The sequence below is a fragment of the Paralichthys olivaceus genome, chromosome 8 (assembly GCF_024713975.1).
Source record: "Paralichthys olivaceus isolate ysfri-2021 chromosome 8, ASM2471397v2, whole genome shotgun sequence".
NCBI lineage: Eukaryota > Metazoa > Chordata > Actinopteri > Pleuronectiformes > Paralichthyidae > Paralichthys > Paralichthys olivaceus.
Genome location: NC_091100.1, coordinates 2,282,062 through 2,308,574, shown reverse-complemented (window position 1 = coordinate 2,308,574; position 26,513 = coordinate 2,282,062). Strand labels below are relative to the sequence as shown.

Genomic DNA, 26,513 nt, shown 5'->3' with positions numbered 1-26,513 from the left:
TCTAACCCCAACACGCTATAGAACCAACAGTCGATGGTTCCTGTGTCGCTCTACTGCTCATGTGCACCTGTTCATGAGCTTGTGAAGTCCAGTCTACGCGGGTGAACAGTTTTACACGTGTATCAGACAAAACAAGTATGACTCACATGAGTTGAATCCTCGTGAGAACTAAAGTAATGTAAGTATGCATAAGTATTACCTTTTACAATGTGTTTTAATGACCCAGTTATCATATGGACTGGAGGTGTAAATAAACAGGAACTGACTTCTAACATAAAGTTAAAAGAAACAATAATTCAACATGTTTTTTTAAGAACCGTCTCAAGAAAGTCAAAGTGTTAGATTCACAGTCAGGCTGCACAATTACTCTCACTGTTATTTGAAATATATATTTACAGACGTTCACGCATCATTTCCAAAATAAAAGAAGAGAAGTCTTCATTTTAACGAGGGGATTTACTGGCATTTGTTCATTCATGCATATTAATAATGGAAAGAGGAAGGAAGCCAATTTTGTAACACCCTGATCTATGATTTCTCTCAATGTGACTCACAAACATCGTTTATTGGAATCTTGCTGCTGATGTGACAACGCCACAGAGACGAGAGAAGCAGCGATGAGTTTGAGAGAAGCAGCCAGTTGCTTTGTGGTCTTCCTTCTTTCTGTGTCAGGTACATTTACAGCAAACCACTTTGTGTTAAATCGCGTTTGTATGAAAAGAGTTTGAATAATTGTTCCAGTCTTTCTCATGGTTCCAGCTTCTTAATGTTTGTGGGGGGTTCCTGCATTTCTCTGAAATTGTTCAAAACTATTCAGAGTAATTGTGAAGTTTGGATCATTGAATGGACAAAATCATTATTGTGAAGACGTCACTTTAGTCTCTATGTTATTCTGACTTTCTAGATTTGTTTATTTGTTTTCGTTTTGTTGTCTCGTTGTCTGATTCTTGTGAACTCAATATCTCAAGATCCCTTCGAGGGAATGTCTTCAAATTTGGTACAAATGTTCATCACTTGGACTCAAAGATGAACTGAAGAGGTTTTGGTGGTTGAAGCTCAAGGTCTCAGTGGCCTCACACAACATGTTTCTGGCATCTTGATCATGATTTCTCTCATCTGCCTTTGGAGAATTTCCTCAAATTTAAGCTAAAAGGTCACAGTGACTGGTTTGGAAATAAGAACACAGACTGAAACTGCACTGGTTGGTGGAGGCATACAACTGCAGGGTGGTAATTCTAGTTTGTGCTGTGGTTACAGGGGTGCAGGGTGCGGACAGCTGGGGAGTGACGTGCACTCCTACTAAGATCTGTGCTGTAAAAGGATCGAAGGTGCAAATACGCTGCACCTACATGCACCCACCAAGAATAAATGACCATGATGTTGCAGTGGAGCAAATGTTCTGGTTTACTAACCTGCAGAATAGTGAACCTGAGGATCTGAGAGCAGTCTCTGAGTATGCAGGTCGTGTGCAGTATCACTGTGGAAACAACGCCTGCACTCTGACCATCACAGACCTGAGAGAGAGCGACTCGGCTCAGTACAAGTTCAGGTTCATAACAAACCAACCGACTGGTGGATTTACTGGGTCACCTGGAGTCACTTTGTCCGTCACAGGTAACATCTTAGTTGGAAACAGTGAATCTATGGTTTGTTTATGTGGACAGCTCTGTCTAAAATGATGTGTGTGTTTCTTTACTAACACAGGTGTCCAGGTGCTCAGCAGAGAATCGTCAAATTGCTATAGTGGAGCCTGTTCAAAGTCACGTGTGGAGTGTAAAACCAGTTGTTCTCCAACTCCCAGTCCGTCCTACATCTGGTACAAGAACGGACAAAAAACATGGAGAGAAGAATCTTCATATAACCAATACTTTTATTCAAGAGACAGCTTTTCCTGTGCTGTGAGAGGTCACGAGGATTTCCCCTCTGCTCCAGTGTGTGAGTTTACTTCTTCCAATGACCAATGATTTTATGCTCTTTGAACCTTTTGATCTAAAACACTGCACCCTGACTAGAGTCTGAAATGGATTTGAGGCCTGATGCTGAAATGATCTACGGAGTAAAAGAATGATATCAGCTGAAATATATTAAAAAACCATTGTCAATGATTCCTCAGATGTTTGTTATCAAACCTTTATGATAAATATTCTACAGTTTAACCATTAACTTTCTTGACTAGTAGAGCACATTCCTCCACCAAGGCCCAACAAACCCTTCAGATTAAATCAAGCTGCACCAGATTTCACACACTCATCGATATCAGTCCTCTAAATATGTCAGATTTTTTCCATCAAGATCCATGAATTATATCCAGAGAAACGCAGAAATGTTGAAAAACACGATCTCGCAATGCTAAAGAAAGTGAAAGAAAAATCCTGGATCTGCACCAAAATCTTTCCAGTCATTTTTGCGTAATTGTGCACGCACACAAACCAACCAACAGACTGGGGTGAAAACATAACCTCCTGGCAGAGGTAATAAAGTCCGATCACTAATAAAAGCAAATATGTAGCTTGAATTTAAATGTCATAGCTGTTTTCTGTAAAGCATAATGTAGCATCTTTTCTGCATTGTTTATTCTGTGACGTGGGCAACAGCCGACTGTGAATTACTGTTAATTACAGCAGTAAAGATTATAGTTGTCACGGTGATAATCAAAAGGTTTTTGTTTTTCAGGTGTCTATGGAAATTCATGTGACAGAGTGAATTACATCGACAGAAACATCTGTGCCTTTAAAGGCTCATCAGTGAACATCTCTTGCAGTTACAGTCCCCAATATTCTATCACATCTAAATTCTGGTTCGTTGTTGAGCGTAAGGATGTGCAGCAGTATCGCCCTCGACCTGTGGACTTACTCCAAGTCCCAGAGTTCAAACATCGTGTTCAGGTCTTTGAAACAGAGCGAGGGCGCTCCACTCTGAGAATAAATGAACTGACACTGAGCGATTCAGCCCAGTATCGGTTCAGATTCAAATCACAGAGGTCTGAATGGGAGAGCAGTTTACCTGGCACCACTCTGACTGTCACAGGTACTGAGGAACACTAAGTCATTATGTTGTTCAGTGGTTCTCAACCTGGGGGTTCCACAGCTGCTTCTATGTGACATGTGTGTTTACTGTTGACAGATCCAGATGTTCAGGTGATCTGCTCTCCGATTGGTCCAACACTGACTTGTCACAGCAGCTGTCGTCTCTCTGCTCGTCCCTCCTTTGTCTGGTTCAAGAATGGAATAAAAATTCACGGGGAAACGTCTCCAACTTTAAGAGAATTCCTTCAACCTGAAAACAACTATTCCTGTGCTTATGAGCATCACCGCTCGTCCCCTGTGTGTGAGTTTACTCCAAAATGTCCCGTGTGGAAACTTGGAAGGTTGAGTCTGGTGACTTTCTATATTTGAATAATTGTCCCTTGAAAAGACTAAATCCAGCTTTGTTATTAAAGCACTTTTCATATGGAACTGAATACAGAATAAGAGCAAAGAAGCAAATAGAAAAAATAACAGAACACTGAGAAATATATGAAAAGGATAATATCAATAAGCTCAAGTGTTATAAGATGACTTGACAGACCACAAGCTCAGTGAAAACACATTTACAGGGTCCCTTTAATAACACAATACTCAGATGTGTGTGTTCAGAGTGCGTGACATGAAAGATTTAATCACAGTGGCTCATCTTTTCCCATCAGATTTTGCATGTGTGTGAACAGGACACAAATAACACACAGTGAGTTATGCAAATAACACACAGTGATTCCCAAGACAGAGGGGACATGTTCAGATGTGTGAAGTCTGTATTTAATACAAACAATGATTACTGTGTAAAAGTACTAAACACTAAAGGAGGCCTTCCTGTGTCCAAAAGTAAATCAAACACTCTTCTAAAGATGGTGAGCGCCGTGGACAGCTGCAAACTATTAAAAGACTATATTCTATAAAGACACATTCTCCTGTAAAGATCTGTTTATATCCTGCAGATGCTCCGAAGGTTCCTTTACTGCAGTTGAGTCAAACTGGAGACATGATGAAGGACAGCTCTGTGTCTCTGACCTGCAGCAGTGATGCTAACCCACCCCCTGCATACGCCTGGTACAAAAACAACCAGACTTTGTTCAACACAGGAGCACAGCTGGTTTTCAGCTCCATCCAGTTTTCTGACTCTGGAGAGTTTTACTGCACAGCTGAGAATGAGCTGGGGAAAACAGCGTCTAAACATGTCGTCATAAATGTAAAATGTGAGTAAATATTTGGAAATATTCAAAAGCTCAGAGGTTTTGCAGATCTTCAAAATTCCAGATGCTGCAACTCTCCATTAAATCCATTCAAATCCATGTAAATCCAGATGCTCCACAGTCGTCCTCTGTGTCAGTGAGTCCCTCTGGTGAGATCATGGAGGGCAGCTCAGTGACTCTGACCTGCAGCAGTGATGCTAACCCAGCAGCTGAACACACCTGGTACAAGGAGAACCGAACTCTGCTTCAAGGACCAGAGGGCGTTTATCGTCTCTCCTCCATCAGCTCTGGGGACAGCGGGGTCTACTCCTGCAAGTCTGAGAATCAGTACGGACAGATCAACTCCACGTCTCTTCACTTAGACGTCCAGTGTGAGTAGAAAACATTCTCTAGCTTCTTTGTGACATCACTTATGAGCCATCTATCCTTTATATGATGAGGAATAATGTTCTGATCACTTGATTTCATGATCTTGCATGTTTGACACCAGACGCTCCAAAGGTTCTCTCTGTGTCAGTGAGTCCCTCTGGTGAGATCATGGAGGGCAGCTCGGTGACTCTGACCTGCAGCAGTGATGCTAACCCAGCAGCTAATTACACCTGGTACAAGGAGGACGAGGACTCACCAAGAGCATCAGGACAAAACTTCACCATCACTAATATCAGAGCTGAACATGGTGGAAATTATCGGTGTGAGGCTCAGAACAGACGAGGACGTAGTGCCGCCTCCTTACATGTGACTGTTGGAGCAGGTGAGTCATGTGATGAAGTCTTAACACCTTAGGAAGATTCTGGAGCTGTGTATTGACTTTAGCTCCGAGTCAAACATCTGCAACATTCCCTGTTCATCAGTTGTGTGATTTCTCCAGGTGCATGGAAATCAGCAGTGACTGGAACAATCACAGCTCTTCTCCTGGCGCTCATACTCCTCGCTGTCTTCCTGTGGATCACGTGAGCAGTTCTGTCACCATCATGTTCACTCATCAACTCGTTCCCTCAACGGTTTCATTTATTCATCCAATCATTTATTTATTTCCTCCTCTAGAAGAAACAAGTCCTTCACACAACAGCGTGAGTGTGGTGAGAGAGCAGGAGACAGAGCGCAGGTACATTTCAAACACACTTGATCTACACTCTTCCAGGCTGCCTCATTAACTGGTTCTGCATCATTGTGATTTGATGAGAATGGTCAGACCATGAATGTCTTTGGAGGTCATATCCCTTTATTCTAACAGAAAGCTTAAACTCTGTATGAAGATTGAAACTGCACTGGTTGGAGGAGGTGCACAACCGCAGGGCAGTAATTCTAGTTAGGGAGTAAATGATAAATGTTTCATGGTGGTGACACAGGGTTCATCTGTTAAGAAGATGAGCTGGTGACCAGCAGGAAAAACAGAACGCTCCAAGATCACTGCTGCTGTCACAGTTTGACTCAGCAGAGGAGGATTAGGCCCAAGACCAAGAGAAACTCTCAGCACCCAACAAAGTTAAAGAGTAAGACACAGATTCCAGCCTGATCCCAGCAAGTATTTTACTGTATGACCAGATTTCAGCTGCTGCACACACACAACCAGCAGAGCCGCAGGATGACGTCCACTACGCCAGCGTCTGCTTCTCACAGAACCAGGCAGATGCCATCTACTCCAACATAAGTCGAGTTCAACCCCAGAGACAAATTGAGAAAGACGAGGAGGAGGTTGAATACAGCGCTGTTCGATTTGACAGAGCAACAGGGTGAGCAGCTCCACACGTGAACATTTCCATCACTACACTTATTGAGGTTAAAAACTGTCGGTGTGAATGGTTTATTCTGCCCTTCACAGAACAAGACGTCAAGAAGATGGGGACGATTCATCTGCAGTGTACAGCACAGTCACCAAACTCTGTAGAGACACAACATGATTCTGTTGTTTCAACCTGGATTTTACAGCATCAAGAAACCAGAAAGAATAAAACATGTAGACATGTGCAGTGTTTGTAAAGGTTTGTTTTCTTTCTTGATGGGTTGGTTCACCCAAACTACACATTCTCTCACTTACTTCGATGGAAGTCACGAAAGGCAAAGGTTAGAAAGTTGTTTTCTTTTCCCATAGTTGAAGATATTTCCCAGGTTCAACCACATCTAGAGTTAGCCTAAGGTTGGGCTAACCCTAACATAACGAATGTTACTGTCAAAATGTTATAAATAACAACATTAACTTCAAAATATTATAAATTGTAATTAGTTGTAACTAATATTATAACACCTAAAAGATTTGATATCAATCAACGAGAGTGACCATTCATCATTTTCTGGAGTGGGGGGGGGGGGGGGTTTCAACAACAACACTTTGAATAAGGTAATTGTACAAGTCAACAAATATATAGAACTTGTTGTATTTATTAATCTTATGAAGTATTGTTATATATTTCAAGGACTGTTGAGGTATTCAGCTGAGAAACATGAAGTACCTGACATAAAAACTAGGTCAACAATTTTAAACCTCATGTTTCTGGACGATTAAAGCTCCGGTCAGAACATTTTGAAGATGTAACAGGAGATTGTTGCAGAAGTGACACCCGCTCATCAAGGAACACAGAACACTTCATGTTTCCATGGTGACATGTCAAACTTTGATGTTTCACCATGAAACAGGAAGTTGTAACTCAAATTACCGTCTAATCTTCCCTCAACTTCAAGTTTGATACACAGACTGTTTATGAAGATGGAAAACATGACTGCTCCCCCAAAGTGAAGCCAAATCATATCTGTCACCCCCTGGTGGCTGGCTGCAGCATTGGTGATAAACCCGGCATCTCCCATGTTAGTGTATGGGAGATCGACCAAAAAATACAAATCAAATAGTTTTTTCTCAAGGATAGTGTCAGTCATTCTTCATAGTTCTCACACTGGTGTATCTTCAAGTGTTTATTTTTTTAAATCATTCATATTCAGTCAGTCATTGCGCCACCTACTGGTCACTGGAAGTAACCCTTGTGTTAATTACCCTTAGATTTACAAGGAATGTTCATGGCGTGTTCTACTCTTGATAAACAGCAACATGCATGCAGGGTGTGTCCTCCGGTGCCACATAGTGGACACAGGAAGCATGTACACACTCACACTCTGCACACTCCACGCCAGAATTAGCATCTTACTCAGTCGTGCAGTGTTGGACGGTTGAGAAAAGTACAACTGGTGTCAAGGTGCGAAGGCCTGTTCAACACTGCTTTTAGTTGTCATTTATTTTCTAATTCCTTCTTAAATGTGTCTTTGATTCCTCTCTCTCTCTCTTCATGTGCTTTTATTTCATGTTTCTGAAACACAGTGGACTGCATCTTTTTAAGACACTTGAATTGTTCTCGTGATGTGGACGATACAGGTTTGATATGAACAGAAGACACTAAAGTTGTTTCTCACTCTGTTAAATGAAGAAGTTCAGAGTTTGTACCACAAGTTACTTAATCTTCCACTATTTGACTCAGCATGCATGTAAATATAAAGAGGAAGGAAGTTGGTGTATTTTTAACAGTTTGACTTCATCTCTTTCTTACAGATTCCATCTTTACTCTCAGACTCTCCTGTGTTGTAGGTAGACGTGTCTGTGATGTGACTGAGTTTCTTGTGTACATTATTTATCTGTGGACGTTTGAATAGTTTGAAGTCACAGATGAGAGCAGCAGCTACTATGAGTGGAACTGCAGCAGCGAGTGGATTTGTTTTCCTCCTCCTCAGTGTGCCAGGTGCTGTACGTCTACATTTATGTTGTCAGTCTATTTTACACTCGGACTTCTGATTCATCTGAAGTGAGTTTGAGAAAGAAAGTAAAAATATAAATGACCCATTTGTTCATTTTCAGATCTCCACCTGTAAAGTGGTGCAGATAGAAAATATATAAATTAATTATCATCAGTATGATTTTTAATTCTTCAATTTTTTCAGACAGATCTGAGTTTCTATCATCTAAAGATCAAAATATTGCAGATTCTGAAACAGTATTATTATTAGTAATAGTAGTAGTAATAGTAGTAGCAATAGTAGTAGTAGTAGTAGTAGTAGTATCATGACTCTCCTCTCGATGCAGGAATTGTCATCAGTGTGTGGAGTCATTCATTGAAATGCTATGGAATGCTGCTGATGGAAATGTGTTTCATTTCTACAAAAATGAAAAAGTCAAATAATCGTCTCTGGTGTCGTTATGAATCTGATTCTCTGTGTTTCAGTGGTACAGTGTGAGAATGGCTGGGGAGTGAGATACACTTCTACTGAGATCTGTGTCCCTAGAGGATCAACAGTGGACATTAACTGTACCTACACATACCCATCCAGATTGTATGACCGTGATGTTACAGTTCAGAAAACGTTCTGGTTCATTAAAGATAGTAATGGTATTTACGTTGATCTAATGACTGATCCGGAGTATTCAGGTCGTGTGGAGTATCTCTGTGAAAACAACAAGTGCACTCTGAGAATCTCTGACCTGAGAGAGACAGACTCAGCTGTGTACAAGTTCAGGTTCACAACAAACCAAGACAGTTTTACTGGTTCAGCTGGAGTCACTTTGTCTGTCCCAGGTAACATTTTCATCTGAACATTCATTCATGTATCTCCTACATCTTGTGTGGTTCACTTGAGTGTGTCTGTGCACTTTTATATACATGTGTGTGTCGTCAGGTTGGACTCAGATGAATTCCTTATTCTCACATACAGATTTGCATGTGCAGGTGAACGCACCAGTGAAGGGTAAATCTATAAACTATGCAAAGCTCAAGTGTCAGAGCAGTTGTCGTCTTCCTGATCATCTGACCTACGTCTGGTACAAGAATCAACAGAAGAAGATTGAAGGAGCATCTTATTCAGCTTGGTTTGATTCTGCAGACACAGTTTCCTGTGCTGTTAAAGGACTCGAGGATCTCCACTCTCCCTCACTGTGTGAGTTTAATCTACAGTATTTCACTAACACAGCACCACCTGCTGGAGTATTTGAGATAATGTATTGTACCATAACTTCATGTGTTTTTAAATACTTTTTTCTGCATGGGAACATGCTCTTGGTGTACTACTGTCAGTACTGACACACTAGTGTAGTACAAGTACTAGTGTTCTACTTCTGTAAATAAAGATGGACGACATGACTGCTCCCCAAAAGTGAAGCCAAAGCATCTTGATCACCCCCTGGTGGCTGGCTGCAGTGTAGGTCATAAACTCTGCCTCCTCCACGTTAGTGGATGGAACATGGTCCAATCTATAAAGTCAAACACAAATTTCTCAAAGATGGTTTCTTCCAGGGGCGTCAGCTGCACTGTGAAACATTTGGGGCTGAGTCCAGAGTGTCCGGGCTCATTAATGTTAAAACCCACTGAGACATGCAGGCAACAATATATAATATAACAAGCTGTTAAAACACTTTGTTAAAGACTAAAACAATGGTGTCCAACATCTTTGTCTTCTGAAGAATCAGTTTAGTTCTCTCGGATGTCTGAGTTGTCAAAAGTGTTTCCTCTCCATGTATCTCGTCTATATCTGATGGTGTCAGGTGTAGTTAGATGTAGATATTTCAGACCAGAAACCGCAGCTAGTGACGGACACTGAGCCCCTGTAAACAGGAAGCTGATTGTCTGTGCTCTGCAGTTGTTTGCTTAGTAACAGAAAATACTGTGAACCAGAAACAGCAGTGGTGAAAAGTAAGAGCTGTTTTCACACATGAACGTCAAAGAACGTCAGCACAATTGAGTCTGGACTTTCCCCACGATTGGTGGAGCTTGTGTATCGGCGGGACCTTGATACTGTGGCTCCGTCTCCGGATCACTACTGTGCAGACTGTGGTTCCAAATGTGAAAGATGGCAGCGTTGGTATCCAGGATATTTTGGCTTCATTTCTGGATCGTGGGAGGAAGTGGAGACGTGTCGTCCATCTTTGGTCGACTCTGCATAAAAGATACAGATCATTTCCTCCATATTGGCCAGTTTGCTCCATTAGAAGAGCAACTTATACAAGGTCACTCATGTTCCTCACCTCCAACTGTGTTTTCTCTCACACACTGAAGTCTAAAGGGCACTTCCCTGTATTCTTTGTTCACTGAGAGTTCACTCATCTTGACATCATCATCATCTTAAAATGAAAACCTGCCGACTGGTGATTCACCAGAGAAAATACATGGAGGTAGTTTTATAAATGTATTAGTTTATCTTCTGATTCTCTGATGTGCTCTTTGTTACAGTGGTACGGAGTCAGAATGGCTGGGATGTGAGATACACTTCTACTGAGATCTGTGTCCCCAGAGGATCAACAGTGGACATTAACTGTTCCTACACATACCCATCCAGAGTGAATGACCGTGAAGTTACAGTTCAGAAAACGTTCTGGTTTAAAGAAAATCAGTTTAATGTGGATCTGAAAACACAGTCACAGTATTCAGGTCGTGTGAAGTATGTCTGTGAAAACAACAAGTGCACTCTGAGAATCTCTGACCTGAGAGAGACAGACTCAGCTGTGTACAAGTTCAGGTTCATAACAAACCAAGACAGTTTTACTGGTTCAGCTGGAGTCACTTTGTCTTTCAAAGGTAACATTTTCATTAGAGTCAGTCAGTTTGAAATGTTCGTGTGTGTGTTGAAATAAAAGAACATGTTTGTTCACAGACCCTCAGCTCCAGGTACATGTGAGGAGATCAACAGCCAATCCATATCCTACCTGGACAGAGCTGACCTGTCACAGCAGTTGTCAGCTCCCTGATCATCTTTCCTACGTTTGGTTCAAGAATAACAAACAACTTGTTGGACGGAAAAAATACTTTCTGCTCCAACACTTTAATGCTGGAGACAACTATCACTGTGCTATAGAAGGACATGAGCGTTTCCCTTCTCCTACATTGAGTGAGTTTACTCCTCTTCATAAAGCTACAATAATGTGGAGATAATTTAAACTTGAACAAATGATACAGACTGTGTTTTGATTGTATTCTCATCCTGTGTGTTAATACAAACTATCCTTCAGACGCTCCAAAGGTTCCCTCTGTGTCAGTGAGTCCCTCTGGTGAGATCATGGAGGGCAGCTCAGTGACTCTGACCTGCAGCAGTGATGCTAACCCAGCAGCTAAATACACCTGGTACAAGAGACGTGGAGATAAAACACCTCAACTTCTCAGTGAAGAGACACAATTTGTCCTCAGCTCCATCCGGTCGTCAGACTCTGGAGAGTTTTACTGCACAGCTGAGAATGAGCTGGGAAGGAGTTCAGCAAACATCTTGATTGATGTGAAATGTGAGTGAAACACAGGTTATTAAGTGAAGATAGATTGAATCTGTCAGAATTGACCTGTGTCAGTTTAACAACATTGCTGTTGTGACTCAGTGACTCCATTCACCTGAGCACCTTTGACTTCAACACATCTGACCATATATGTCCCCAAGTGTTAAACACAACATCTGTCATGTGTTATAATCATTGTGGTTTCACTCATACAGACGCTCCAAAGGTTCCCTCTGTGTCAGTGAGTCCCTCTGGTGAGATCATGGAGGGCAGCTCAGTGACTCTGACCTGCAGCAGTGATGCTAACCCAGCAGCTGAACACACCTGGTACAAGGAGATCCAAACTCTGCTTCAAGGACCAGAGGGCGTTTATCGTCTCTCCTCCATCAGCTCTGCGGACAGCGGGGTCTACTCCTGCAAGTCTGAGAATCAGTATGGACAGATCAACTCCACGTCTCTTCACTTAGACGTCCAGTGTGAGTAGAAAACATGGACATATCCATGAAACCCAGCCCTGTCTCGCATTCTTACAGAAAGTTATCGGGATTCAAACCAAAGTGTTGTGAGTTCTTCCCTGACCCGTACCTCATCCTACCTTCAAGTTTCATGCTAATCCACTAGTTTGGTGAAATCTTGCTTCAGATCAACAACCAACAAACAAAGGGACTGGGCTGGAAACATCTGTTGTTGCATCACTACACTATATGACATCATTTTCTAAATTCATAGTGACGACATTCCCACCATGTGATCATAGATTATTTTTCATGTATATGAGCTTGAGGTCGTCTCTATAGTCCTATTAGAGGCAGGGATACAGCAGGAAATGCAGCTTTAAGTAGGCGTGATGTCATTCTCTAGCTTCTTTGTGACATCACTTATGAGCCATCTATCCTTTATATGATGAGGAATAATGTTCTGATCACTTGATTTCATGATCTTGCATGTTTGACACCAGACGCTCCAAAGGTTCCCTCTGTGTCAGTGAGTCCCTCTGGTGAGATCATGGAGGGCAGCTCAGTGACTCTGACCTGCAGCAGTGTTGCTAACCCAGCAGCTAATTACACCTGGTACAAGAGACGTGGAGATAAAACTCCTCAACTTCTCAGTGAAGAGACACAATTTGTCCTCAGCTCCATCCGGTCGTCAGACTCTGGAGAGGTTTACTGCACAGCTGAGAATGAGCTGGGAAGGAGTTCAGCAAACATCTTGATTGATGTGAAATGTGAGTGAAACACAGGTTATTAAGTGAAGATAGATTGAATCTGTCAGAATTGACCTGTGTCAGTTTAACAACCTTGCTGTTCAGACTCAGTGACTCCATTCACCTGAGCACCTTTGACTTCGACACATCCGACCATATATGTCCCCAAGTGTTAGACACAACATCTGTCATGTGTTATAATCATTCTGGTTTCACTCATACAGACGCTCCAAAGGTTCTCTCTGTGTCAGTGAGTCCCTCTGGTGAGATCATGGAGGGCAGCTCAGTGACTCTGACCTGCAGCAGTGATGCTAACCCAGCAGCTAATTACACCTGGTACAAGGAGGACGAGGACTCACCAAGAGCATCAGGACAAAACTTCACCATCACTAATATCACAGCTGAACATGGTGGAAATTATCGGTGTGAGGCTCAGAACAGACGAGGACGTAGTGACGCCTCCTTACATGTGACTGTTGGAGCAGGTAAATATTTGAATTTATATCAAATGTCAAAATTCACCTTATGATGAAAAACAGATGTGTTTCTTGTTGCCCTTGATTATCTCTGTGAGTTTGGTGCAGAGCAAATGATGGTTTCATACCAAACTATTATATATTATAATAGTTATATGATGTTGTTATATGAGACACAATTTAAGATTAAAGATGATCTTCCTCTTGTATTTCGGTGTGAACCACTGACTGTATATATAAAGATGGACGACGTGTCTCCACGTCCTCCACAATGAAGCCAAAATATCCCAGATACAAACGCTGCCATCTTGATGATGTCATTTGGAGCCAGAGTCTGTTCGATGGCGAATGGGGGATGGAGCCACATTATCAAGGTCTGGCCTATTCACACATTCGACCTATCATGAGTTGGTCTCAGCCCATTTTTCTATCATGAAATAAATAATTACAACCAAACGTATTAGAAACATGAACACTGAACAAACATCAGTGTGATAAGAACCTGAAAATGACAGAAACCATCTTTGACATTGTTTTGATTTCTGACTGATTCTTTAGTTTGGTCCATGTCCCACTTGCTAACATGGAGCCACCAGGGGGCGATCGAGACACTCTGGCTTCACGGGCAGCTGTCATTTCGTTTGTCTTCATATTCAGTCAGAACATCGAGACAGTTTTCACCAAGTTGTTTTTGTAAATGTTTAAATACGATAAAGTCAAAGTTGTTTCATCATAGTTTGGACATCAGCAGTCATTGGATCAGCCGCTGCAGCTTTCCTCGCTGTAACTCTCCTCTCCGTTTTCTTTCTGATCAGGTGAGCAAATGAATTCCTGAAAATCTGTCCTGGTAAATTAAATCAACTTATTTTGTATTATTTGGTTCAATTGATCAGAAAAAAGAGAAACTCTCATCAATCTCCTGATCCTGGGGACAGACTTGACCACAGTGAGCAGGTGAGACACACAGTTCAGTGTCCAATCCATTGAAACGCCATTTTGGCTCCTCCAGTTTCCACAGCTCACTCACCTGTCAGCTCTCAACAGGCGTCTTTATCACTTCTCTTCTCTTGGACTCAGAACATCCACCATCTTGTATTTCAACACTGTTTCTTCTGTCAAACCCTTTTCTCCGTCATACAGTTGTAGATGATTTATTACCTGAGGGGATGTTGCTTTGACCTTGTATTCATGTGAGTGTTTGGAATTCAAACTGAAGACCTTCCCTCTTGGTTTTTAGTAGAACCACATGTCTCCTGTCCTTGAAACACCTCTGGTGTAGAAGGAGGTGGTTTAAAAAATCAATAGCTGCTATTGTTGGACTCTAACGTTGTCCATACTGCTACATGTACAAGATTCTACATCAAATTTGTCTCTGCAGCGTCTACCCAATCAGTCTGAGGAAGACTGTGACCTTCACTATGGCAGTGTCCACTTCATGAAGACAGAGACGGATCCCGTCTACTCCAACGAACGATCAGCTAAACCCAGCAAACACAAGGAGAGGGAGGAGGTTGTGTACGCTTCTGTCAACTTCAACAGATCTGCCCCGAGGTGAGCAGCTCTTCATTCAGGAACATTGTCCTCACTAATACCACAGAACATAATAAAGACAGATGTATCGTATAGAAGTCATCTGTTTTTACACAGTTTCATTTTCTTGTTTTGTTTACATTCAGATCACCGTTAAAAATGTGTTTTTGTTAAAGGAGACACATTCTGCTCATATTCTGGTCGATCATTTGAATTAGTGACTTTAAAATGTTTTCATGTTCAGAAAACATCACTTTCCTCAGACTGTCTGTTGCTGCCGCTCCTCTTTTCAGCCTCTGTCTCTTTAAGGCCCTCCTCCTGATAATGCCCAGTCTGCTCTGATTGGCCACCTCGTTTGGTGGGTGTGTCAGAGGTGACTGTTTTAAAAAGGCAGTGACACAATGGATTCTAAAGTTCTCTACAGATGCTGCTGTTGGAAGCTGCTATTCCAGACGGCAGAAGCAGAGACTGTAACATTCAGCCTATATTGAAGCATTCAACACGTATTTTAACCCACATCATCTACCTCCCAGATTTTTTCAGCGAGAACGCCAAGAATGACCTTCTCCGCTAACATTGTTGCAACACTTCGTATCACGAGGTGTTCAACGCACCACTGTTTACGTTTAAATAAAGCTTATGCTACTTTTGCTACAGCCCTGGCTTTTGTAGATGATGCAGAGGTGTGGGCGGGACTACTGATGAGGTGCTTCAGGAGCTTATATATATATAAAAAACTCAATGTGTCTCCTTTAATTCTACGTCTCCGTGACCTCCTGATCATTTCTTTGTTTTATCCCCTCTCAGAACCAGAGGTCAGGACACTGCAGAGGATCCAGATGCATTTTACAGCACAGTCAAAAAACCTTCTGCTGTTTAGACCAACGTCTGGAAATCACTTTAGTCCCGATGGAAATATCTCAACAGCTGTGGGACGGATTTGCATCGAAGTTCCTACAACTGTTCATGGTCCCCAGAGTATGAATCCTACTTTGGTGACAGTCAGACTGGAGCATCATTGTTTAAGTGAATGTTCAGTTTTAAGTGACTTGTCTTGTCAGCTAATGGATAATTTGCCTGGAGGATGAATCCAAACGACTTTGGTGACTCGACTTTTATCTGAAATTGATCAGCAACTTGTAGAAGTTGTTAAAACGCCACATTTAGCCTGAGTGAAAAATATCAAACATTTTATAACTTGCAGCTTCAAACATGAAAAAACCTGCGGTGTGTCAGACAGTCGACAAACTGTCAACTTGTATTTAATTTTTTTCTTTTTCTAAATGTATCTGAACAAGCATTGTTAGTTAGTTGTAGTGTTATACTACTGCCACTAGATGTTAGTAAAGAGTTGTACTGATAGAAAGCCACATAGAGGATTCTGTAGATTTCACTTCTTTCTGTTTCTACATTTTTTTCCAGCGTTTCCATCATCAACTGATTTTATCCACTTATTTTACCACATCATTAACTCGTCCATCCCTCTCTTTATTTCGACTGTTATTTCTCATATATGAATACGTTTTTGTAATTTGTTTTTATTTGTGTATAGTTTTGTTCTCTTTTTAAATTAATTAAATAAAAATGAAATTTAGTTTTCTTACTTTTCTCTTTTCTCCACTGACTCATGTTGCTGGAAAAAAATATTAAAAAAGAAAACTTACCTCAGTTTATTCTTTTTCTCTTTGAAAACATTGAATACGACTCAAAAAAGAATCCTCACACTTACACCTCATGTCCACACAAAGGTCACAACTACAGCTTCATTTTAAGGAGTCACAACAAAACAGGTCAAATGAATATATATAAGTTCTTCGTTGGACTATTTATATATTTTAATATCTGTAATATTCTCACTTCAGTCATTTATTTTCTTATTTTCCTCTGAGAACCAGAGTCAAGAATCTGCAGCTGCTTCGTACAGCACAACCAAAGAAAACCTGCCCGACACAAAGAGAACCTCTGACTGGTATTCAAATCAAGTGATTTGTTTATTACAGCAGGAAACTACACATATAATATACGTCTTTGATTCAACAAATACAGAATCAACACAAACAAAAAATGAATAAAATACTAATTTAGCTTCACAACACTTCCCCCTAATGCCAATGATCATAAACAGAATTTAGTTCAGAAGTCAATTTAATTTTGTTGCGAGAAAAACATACAAAGTTCTGACTTATAGTTTTACCACAATAAAAGATATAAGAGGATGTTTGACAGTTCGTCCCTCAAGTGTTTTAACTTTTCAAACTAACATCAAAGTAACATTGTGAAAAGACGTTTGTATGAAGGACGTGTTCTCACTGCTGTCACAGTTTGACTCAGCAGAGGAGGATTAGGCCCAAGACCAAGAGAAACTCTCAGCACCCAACAAAGTTAAAGAGTAAGACACAGATTCCAGCCTGATCCCAGCAAGTATTTTACTGTATGACCAGATTTCAGCTGCTGCACACACACAACCAGCAGAGCCGCAGGATGACGTCCACTACGCCAGCGTCTGCTTCTCACAGAACCGGGCAGATGCCATCTACTCCAACATAAGTCGAGTTCGAGCCCAGAGACAAAGTGAGAAAGACGAGGAGGAGGTTGAATACAGCGCTGTTCCATTTGACAGAGCAACAGGGTGAGCAGCTCCACACGTGAACATTTCCATCACTACACTTATTGAGGTTAAAAACTGTCGGTGTGAATGGTTTATTCTGCCCTTCACAGAACAAGACGTCAAGAAGATGGGGACGATTCATCTGCAGTGTACAGCACAGTCACCAAACTCTGTAGAGACACAACATGAATCTGTTGTTTCAACCTGGATTTTACAGCATCAAGAAACCAGAAAGAATAAAACATGTAGACATGTGCAGTGTTTGTAAAGGTTTGTTTTCTTTCTTGATGGGTTGGTTCACCCAAACTACACATTCTCTCACTTACCTCGATGGAAGCCACGAAAGGCAAAGGTTAGAAAGTTGTTTTCTTTTCCCATAGTTGAAGATATTTCCCAGGTTCAACCACATCCAGAGTTAGCCTAAGGTTGGGCTAACCCTAACATAACGTATGTTACTGTCAAAATTATATAAATAACAACATTAACTTCAAAATATTATAAATTGTAATAAGTTGTAACTAATATTATAACACCTAAAAGATTTGATATCAATAAACGAGAGTGACCATTCATCATTTTCTGGAGGGGGGGGGGGGGGTTCAGCAACAACACTTTGAATAATGTAATTGTACAAGTCAAAAAATATATAGAACTTGTTCTATTTATTAATCTTATGAAGTATTGTTATATATTTCAAGGACTGTTGAGGTATTCAGCTGAGAAACATGAAGTACATGACATAAAAACTAGGTCAACAATTTTAAAGCTCCTCATGTTTCTGGACGATTAAAGCTCCGGTCAGAACATTTTGAAGATGTAACAGGAGATTGTTGCAGAAGTGACACCCGCTCATCAAGGAACACAGAACACTTCATGTTTCCATGGTGACGTGTCAAACTTTGATGTTTCACCATGAAACAGGAAGTTGTAACTCAAATGAACGTCTAATCTTCCCTCAACTTCACGTTTGATACACAGACTGTTTATGAAGATGGAAAACATGACTGCTCCCCCAAAGTGAAGCCAAATCATATCTGTCACCCCCTGGTGGCTGGCTGCAGCATTGGTCATAAACCCTGCATCTTCCATGTCAGTGGAAGTAGTTGTCATTTATTTTCTAATTCCTCTTAAATGTGTCTTTGATTCCTCTCTCTCTCTCTTCATGTGCTTTTATTTCATGTTTCTGAAACACAGTGGACTGCATCTTTTTAAGACACTTGAATTGTTCTCGTGATGTGGACGATACAGGTTTGATATGAACAGAAGACACTAAAGTTGTTTCTCACACTCGTTCAAACAACAGTTTAACACTATTTGACTCAGCATGCATGTAAATATAAAGAGGAAGGAAGTTGGTGTATTTATCAGTTTGACCTCTTCTTGTTCTTACAGATTCCGTCTTTACTCTCAGACTCTCCTGTGTTGTAGGTAGACGTGTCTGTGATGTGACTGAGTTTCGTCTTGTGCACATTATTTATCTGTGGACGTTTGAATAGTTTGAAGTCACAGATGAGAGCAGCAGCTACTATGAGTGGAACTGCAGCAGCGAGTGGATTTGTTCTCCTCCTCCTCAGTGTGCCAGGTACTGTACGTCTACATTTATGTTGTCAGTCTATTTTACACTCGGACTTCTGATTCATCTGAAGTGAGTTTGAGAAAGAAAGTAAAAATATAAATGAACCATTCGTTCATTTTCAGATCTCCACCTGTAAAGTGGTGCAGATAGAAAATATATAAATTAATTATCATCAGTATTATTTTTAATTCTTCAATTTTTTCAGACAGATCTGAGTTTCTATCATCTAAAGATCAAAATATTGCAGATTCTGTAGTAGTAATAGTAGTAGTAGTAGTAGTAGTAGTAGTAGTAACAGTAGTAGTAGTAGTAGTAGTAGTAACAGTAGTAGTAGTAGTAGTAGTAGTAGTAGTAGTATCATGACTGAGTTCCTCTCCTCTCGATGCAGGAATTGTCATCAGTGTGTGGAGTCATTCATTGAAATGCTATGGAATGCTGCTGATGGAAATGTGTTTCTTTTCTACAAAAATGAAAAAGTCAAATAATCGTCTCTGGTGTCGTTATGAATCTGATTCTCTGTGTTTCAGTGGTACAGTGTGAGAATGGCTGGGATGTGAAATACACTTCTACTGAGATCTGTGTCCCCAGAGGATCAACAGTGGACATTAACTGTACCTACACATACCCATTTAATAACCGTGATGTTACAGTTCAGAAAAGGTTCTGGTTCATTAAAGATAGTAATGGTATTTACGTTGATCTAATGACTGATCCGGAGTATTCAGGTCGTGTGGAGTATCTCTGTGAAAACAACAAGTGCACTCTGAGAATCTCTGACCTGAGAGAGACAGACTCAGCTGTGTACAAGTTCAGGTTCACAACAAACCAACCGACTGGTAGATTTACTGGTTCAGCTGGAGTCACTTTGTCTGTCCCAGGTAACATTTTCATCTGAACATTCATTCATGTATCTCCTACATCTTGTGTGGTTCACTTGAGTGTGTCTGTGCACTTTTATATACATGTGTGTGTCGTCAGGTTGGACTCAAATGAATTCCTTATTCTCACATACAGATTTGCATGTGCAGGTGAGCACATCAGTGGAGGGTTACTCTTATAACTATGCAAAGCTCAAGTGTCAGAGCAGTTGTCGTCTTCCTGATCATCTGACCTACGTCTGGTACAAGAATCAACAGAAGAAGATTGAAGGAGCATCTTATTCAGATTGGTTTTATTCTGCAGACACAGTTTCCTGTGCTGTTAAAGGACTCGAGGATTTCCACTCTCCGTCACTGTGTGAGTTTAATCTACAGTATTTCACTAACACAGCACCACCTGCTGGAGTATTTGAGATACTGTATTGTACCATAACTTCATGTGTTTTTAAATACTTTTTTCTGCATGGGAACATTGAACTCTTGGTGTACTACTGTCAGTACTGACACACTAGTGTAGTACAAGTACTAGTGTTCTACTTCTGTAAATAAAGATGGACGACATGACTGCTCCCCAAAAGTGAAGCCAAAGCATCTTGATCACCCCCTGGTGGCTGGCTGCAGTGTAGGTCATAAACTCTGCCTCCTCCACGTTAGTGGATGGAACATGGTCCAATCTAAAAAGTCAAATACAAATTTCTCAAAGATGGTTTCTTCCAGGGACGTCAGCTGCACTGTGAAACCTTTGGGGCTGAGTCCAGAGTGTCCGGGCTCATTAATGTTAAAACCCACTGAGACATGCAGGCAACAATATATAATATAACAAGCTGTTAAAACACTTTGTTAAAGACTAAAACAATGGTGTCCAACATCTTTGTCTTCTGAAGAATCAGTTTAGTTCTCTCAGATGTCTGAGTTGCCAAAAGTGTTTCCTCTCCATGTATCTCGTCTATATCTGATGGTGTCAGGTGTAGTTAGATGTAGATATTTCAGACCAGAAACCGCAGCTAGTGACGGACACTGAGCCCCTGTAAACAGGAAGCTGATTGTCTGTGCTCTGCAGTTGTTTGCTTAGTAACAGAAAATACTGTGAACCAGAAACAGCAGTGGTGAAAAGTAAGAGCTGTTTTCACACATGAACGTCAAAGAACGTCAGCACAATTGAGTCTGGACTTTCCCCACGATTGGTGGAGCTTGTGTATCGGCGGGACCTTGATACTGTGGCTCCGTCTCCGGATCACTACTGTGCAGACTGTGGTTCCAAATGTGAAAGATGGCAGCGTTGGTATCCAGGATATTTTGGCTTCATTTCTGGATCGTGGGAGGAAGTGGAGACGTGTCGTCCATCTTTGGTCGACCCTGCATAAAAGATACAAATCATTTCCTCCATATTGGCCAGTTTGCTCCATTAGAAGAGCAACTTATACAAGGTCACTCATGTTCCTCACCTCCAACTGTGTTTTCTCCCACACACTGAAGTCTAAAGGGCACTTCCCTGTATTCTTTGTTCACTGAAAGTTCACTCATCTTGACATCATCATCATCTTAAAATGAAAACCTGCCGACTGGTGATTCACCAGAGAAAATACACGGAGGTAGTTTTATAAATGTATTAGTTTATCTTCTGATTCTCTGATGTGCTCTGTGTTACAGTGGTACAGAGTCAGAGAGGATGGAATGTGAGATACACTTCTACTGAGATCTGTGTCCCCAGAGGATCAACAGTGGACATTAACTGTTCCTACACATACCCATCCAGATTGTATGACCGTGAAGTTACAGTTCAGAAAACTTTCTGGTTTAAAGAAAATCAGTTTAATGTGGATCTGAAAACACAGTCACAGTATTCAGGTCGTGTGGAGTATCTCTGTGGAAACAACAAGTGCACTCTGAGAATCTCTCACCTGAGAGAGACAGACTCAGCTGTGTACAAGTTCACGTTCACAACAAACCAAGAGAGTTTCACTGGTTCAGCTGGAGTCACTTTGTCTGTCACAGGTAACATTTTCATTAGAGTCAGTCAGTTTGAAATGTTCATGTGTATGTTGAAATTAAAGAACATGTTTGTTCACAGACCCTCAGCTCCAGGTACATGTGAGGAGATCAACAGCCAATCCATATCCTACCTGGACAGAGCTGACCTGTCACAGCAGTTGTCAGCTCCCTGATCATCTTTCCTACGTTTGGTTCAAGAATAACAAACTTGTTGGATGGAAAAAATACTTTCTCCTCCAACACTTTAATGCTGGAGACAACTATCACTGTGCTATAGAAGGACATGGGCGTTTCCCTTCTCCTACATTGAGTGAGTTTACTCCTCTTCATAAAGCTACAATAATGTGGAAATAATTTAAACTTGAACAAATGATACAGACTGTGTTTTGATTGTATTCTCATCCTGTGTGTTAATACAAACTATCCTTCAGACGCTCCAAAGGTTCCCTCTGTGTCAGTGAGTCCCTCTGGTGAGATCATGGAGGGCAGCTCAGTGACTCTGACCTGCAGCAGTGTTGCTAACCCAGCAGCTAAATACACCTGGTACAAGAGACGTGGAGATAAAACTCCTCAACTTCTCAGTGAAGAGACACAATTTGTCCTCAGCTCCATCCGGTCGTCAGACTCTGGAGAGTTTTACTGCACAGCTGAGAATGAGCTGGGAAGGAGTTCAGCAAACATCTTGATTGATGTGAAATGTGAGTGAAACACAGGTTATTAAGTGAAGATAGATTGAATCTGTCAGAATTGACCTGTGTCAGTTTAACAACCTTGCTGTTGTGACTCAGTGACTCCATTCACCTGAGCACCTTTGACTTCGACACATCCGACCATATATGTCCCCAAGTGTTAGACACAACATCTGTCATGTGTTATAATCATTCTGGTTTCCCTCATACAGACGCTCCAAAGGTTCCCTCTGTGTCAGTGAGTCCCTCTGGTGAGATCATGGAGGGCAGCTCAGTGACTCTGACCTGCAGCAGTGATGCTAACCCAGCAGCTAATTACACCTGGTACAAGGAGGACGAGGACTCACCAAGAGCATCAGGACAAAACTTCACCATCACTTCTATCACAGCTGAACATGGTGGAAATTATCGGTGTGAGGCTCAGAACAGACGAGGACGTAGTGACGCCTCCTTACATGTGACTGTTGGAGCAGGTAAATATTTGAATTTATATCAAATGTCAAAATTCACCTTATGATGAAAAACAGATGTGTTTCTTGTTGCCCTTGATCATCTCTGTGAGTTTGGTGCAGAGCAAATGATTGTTTCACACCAAACTATTATATATTATAACTTGCTAACATGGAGCCACCAGGGGGGCGATCGAGACACTCTGGCTTCACGGGCAGCTGTCATTTCGTTTGTCTTCATATTCAGTCAGAACATCGAGACAGTTTTCACCAAGTTGTTTTTGTAAATGTTTAAATACGATAAAGTCAAAGTTGTTTCATCATAGTTTGGACTTCAGCAGTCATTGGATCAGCCGCTGCAGCTTTCCTCGCTATAACTCTCCTCGCTGTAACTCTCCTCTCCGTTTTCTTTCTGATCAGGTGAGCAAATCTGTTTCACTAAAACTTTGTACCATGAATTCCTGAAAATCTGTCCTGGTAAATTAAATCAACTTATTTTGTATTATTTGGTTCAATTGATCAGAAAAAAGAGAAACTCTCATCAATCTCCTGATCCTGGGGACAGACTTGACCACAGTGAGCAGGTGAGACACACAGTTCAGTGTCCAATCCATTGAAACGCCATTTTGGCTCCTCCAGTTTCCACAGCTCACTCACCTGTCAGCTCTCAACAGGCGTCTTTATCACTTCTCTTCTCTTGGACTCAGAACATCCACCATCTTGTATTTCAACACTGTTTCTTCTGTCAAACCCTTTTCTCCGTCATACAGTTGTAGATGATTTATTACCTGAGGGGATGTTGCTTTGACCTTGTATTCATGTGAGTGTTTGGAATTCAAACTGAAGACCTTCCCTCCTCTTGGTTTTTAGTAGAACCACATGTCTCCTGTCCTTGAAACACCTCTGGTGTAGAAGGAGGCGGTTTAAAAAATCAATAGCTGCTATAGTTGGACTCTAACGTTGTCTATACTGCTACATGTACAAGATTCTACATCAAATTTGTCTCTGCAGCGTCTACCCAATCAGTCTGAGGAAGACTGTGACCTTCACTATGGCAGTGTCCACTTCATGAAGACAGAGACGGATCCCGTCTACTCCAACGTAGGATCAGCTGAACCCAGCAAACACAAGGAGAGGGAGGAGGTTGTGTACGCTTCTGTCAACTTCAACAGATCTGCCCCGAGGTGAGCAGCTCTTCATTCAGGAACATTGTCCTCACTAATACCACAGAACATAATAAAGACAGATGTATCGTATAGAAGTCATCTGTTTTTACACAGTTTCATTTTCTTGTTTTGTTTACATTCAGGTCACCGTTAAAAATGTGTTTTTGTTAAAGGAGACACATTCTGCTCATATTCTGGTCGATTGTTTGAATTAGTGACTTTAAAATGTTTTCATGTTCAGAAAACATCACTTTCCTCAGACTGTCTGTTGCTGCTGCTCCTCTTTTCAGCCTCTGTCTCTTTAAGGCCCTCCTCCTGATAATGCCCAGTCTGCTCTGATTGGCCACCTGGCCCACCCTCGTTTGGTGGGTGTGTCAGAGGTGACTGTTTTAAAAAGGCAGTGACACAATGGATTCTAAAGTTCTCTACAGATGCTGCTGTTGGAAGCTGCTATTCCAGACGGCAGAAGCAGAGACTGTAACATTCAGCCTATATTGAAGCATTCAACACGTATTTTAACCCACATCATCTACCTCCCAGATTTTTTCCACGAGAACGCCAAGAATGACCTTCTCCGCTAACATTGTTGCAACACTTCGTATCGCGAGGTGTTCAACGCACCACTGTTTACGTTTAAATAAAGCTTATGCTACGTTTGCTACAGCCCTGGCTTTTGTAGATGATGCAGAGGTGTGGGCGGGACTACTGATGAGGTGCTTCAGGAGCTTATATATATATAAAAAACTCAATGTGTCTCCTTTAATTCTACGTCTCCGTGACCTCCTGATCATTTCTTTGTTTTATCCCCTCTCAGAACCAGAGGTCAGGACACTGCAGAGGATCCAGATGCATTTTACAGCACAGTCAAAAAACCTTCTGCTGTTTAGACCAACGTCTGGAAATCACTTTAGTCCCGATGGAAATATCTCAACAGCTGTGGGACGGATTTGCATCGAAGTTCCTACAACTGTTCATGGTCCCCAGAGTATGAATCCTACTTTGGTGACAGTCAGACTGGAGCATCATTGTTTAAGTGAATGTTCAGTTTTAAGGGACTTGTCTTGTCAGCTAATGGATAATTTGCCTCGAGGATGAATCCAAACGACTTTGGTGACTCGACTTTTATCTGAAATTGATCAGCAACTTGTAGAAGTTGTTAAAACGCCACATTTAGCCTGAGTGAAAAATATCAAACATTTTATAACTTGCAGCTTCAAACATGAAAAAACCTGCGGTGTGTCAGACAGTCGACAAACTGTCAACTTGTATTTAACTTTTTTTCTTTTTCTAAATGTATCTGAACAAGCATTGTTAGTTAGTTGTAGTGTTATACTGCTGCCACTAGATGTTAGTAAAGAGTTGTACTGATAGAAAGCCACATAGAGGATTCTGTAGATTTCACTTCTTTCTGTTTCTACATTTTTTTCCAGCGTTTCCATCATCAACTGATTTTATCCACTTATTTTACCACATCATTAACTCGTCCGTCCCTCTCGCTTCTTTATTTCTACTGTTATTTCTCATATATGAATACGTTTTTGTAATTTGTTTTTATTTGTGTATAGTTTTGTACTCTCTTTAAATTAATTAAATAAAAATGAAATTTAGTTTTCTTAGTTTTCTCTTTTCTCCACTGACTCATGTTGCTGGAAAAAAATATTAAAAAAGAAAACTTACCTCAGTTTATTCTTTTTCTCTTTGAAAACATTGAATACGACCCAAAAAAGAATCCTCACACTTACACCTCATGTCCACACAAAGGTCACAACTACAGCTTCATTTTAAGGAGTCACAACAAAACAGGTAAAATGAATATATATAAGTTCTTTGTTGGACTATTTATATATTTTAATATCTGTAATATTCTCACTTCAGTCATTTATTTTCTTATTTTCCTCTGAGAACCAGAGTCAAGAATCTGCAGCTGCTTCATACAGCACAACCAAAGAAAACCTGCCCGACACAAAGAGAACCTCTGACTGGTATTCAAATCAAGTGATTTGTTTATTACAGCAGGAAACTACACATATAATATACGTCTTTGATTCAACAAATACAGAATCAACACAAACAAAAAATGAATAAAATACTAATTTAGCTTCACAACACTTCCCCCTAATGCCAATGATCATAAACAGAATTTAGTTCAGAAGTCAATTTAATTTTGTTGCAAGAAAATGATACAAAGTTCTGACTTATAATTTTACCACAATAAAAGATATAAGAGGATGTTTTACAGTCCGTCCCTCAAGTGTTTTAACTTTTCAAACTAACATCAAAGTAACATTATGAAAAGACGTTTGTATGAAGGACGTGTTCTCACTGCGTCACAGTTTGACTCAGCAGAGGAGGATTAGGCCCAAGACCAAGAGAAACTCTCAGCACCCAACAAAGTTAAAGAGTAAGACACAGATTCCAGCCTGATCCCAGCAAGTATTTTACTGTATGACCAGATTTCAGCTGCTGCACACACACAACCAGCAGAG

At 40.9% G+C, this 26,513-nt stretch overlaps 2 protein-coding genes across 6 annotated transcripts; both read left to right on the top strand.

Annotated features, from left to right (window-relative positions):
- The first annotated feature begins 345 nt into the window (after positions 1 to 345).
- LOC109640171 (B-cell receptor CD22-like) lies at positions 346 to 25,701 on the top strand. 5 transcript variants are annotated; one of them, XM_069530173.1, is made up of 17 exons: positions 346 to 672; positions 1,258 to 1,328; positions 1,419 to 1,614; positions 1,705 to 1,935; positions 2,674 to 3,027; positions 3,124 to 3,327; positions 3,974 to 4,231; positions 4,339 to 4,599; positions 11,205 to 11,471; positions 11,675 to 11,935; positions 12,418 to 12,684; positions 22,155 to 22,421; positions 22,625 to 22,885; positions 23,188 to 23,281; positions 23,385 to 23,445; positions 23,873 to 24,045; positions 24,842 to 25,701. In XM_069530173.1, the coding sequence occupies exons 1-17, from the start codon at positions 618 to 620 to the stop codon at positions 24,912 to 24,914; spliced, it is 3,354 nt and encodes a 1,117-aa protein (XP_069386274.1). In that variant the 5' UTR covers positions 346 to 617; the 3' UTR covers positions 24,915 to 25,701. The 5 variants fall into 5 exon arrangements, with proteins under 5 accessions (XP_069386274.1, XP_069386273.1, XP_069386272.1 ...); XM_069530172.1 differs by having other exon boundaries at positions 1,258 to 1,614; positions 24,848 to 25,701; XM_069530171.1 differs by having other exon boundaries at positions 1,258 to 1,614.
- Positions 6,126 to 22,116, top strand: LOC138411152 (uncharacterized). The gene is made up of 8 exons (XM_069530182.1): positions 6,126 to 7,950; positions 8,431 to 8,781; positions 8,918 to 9,139; positions 10,429 to 10,567; positions 19,514 to 19,731; positions 19,868 to 20,089; positions 21,382 to 21,726; positions 21,803 to 22,116. Exons 1-8 carry the CDS (start codon positions 7,878 to 7,880, stop codon positions 22,075 to 22,077), a joined length of 1,845 nt encoding a protein of 614 aa, XP_069386283.1. The 5' UTR covers positions 6,126 to 7,877; the 3' UTR covers positions 22,078 to 22,116.
- Positions 25,702 to 26,513: the final 812 nt, after the last annotated feature.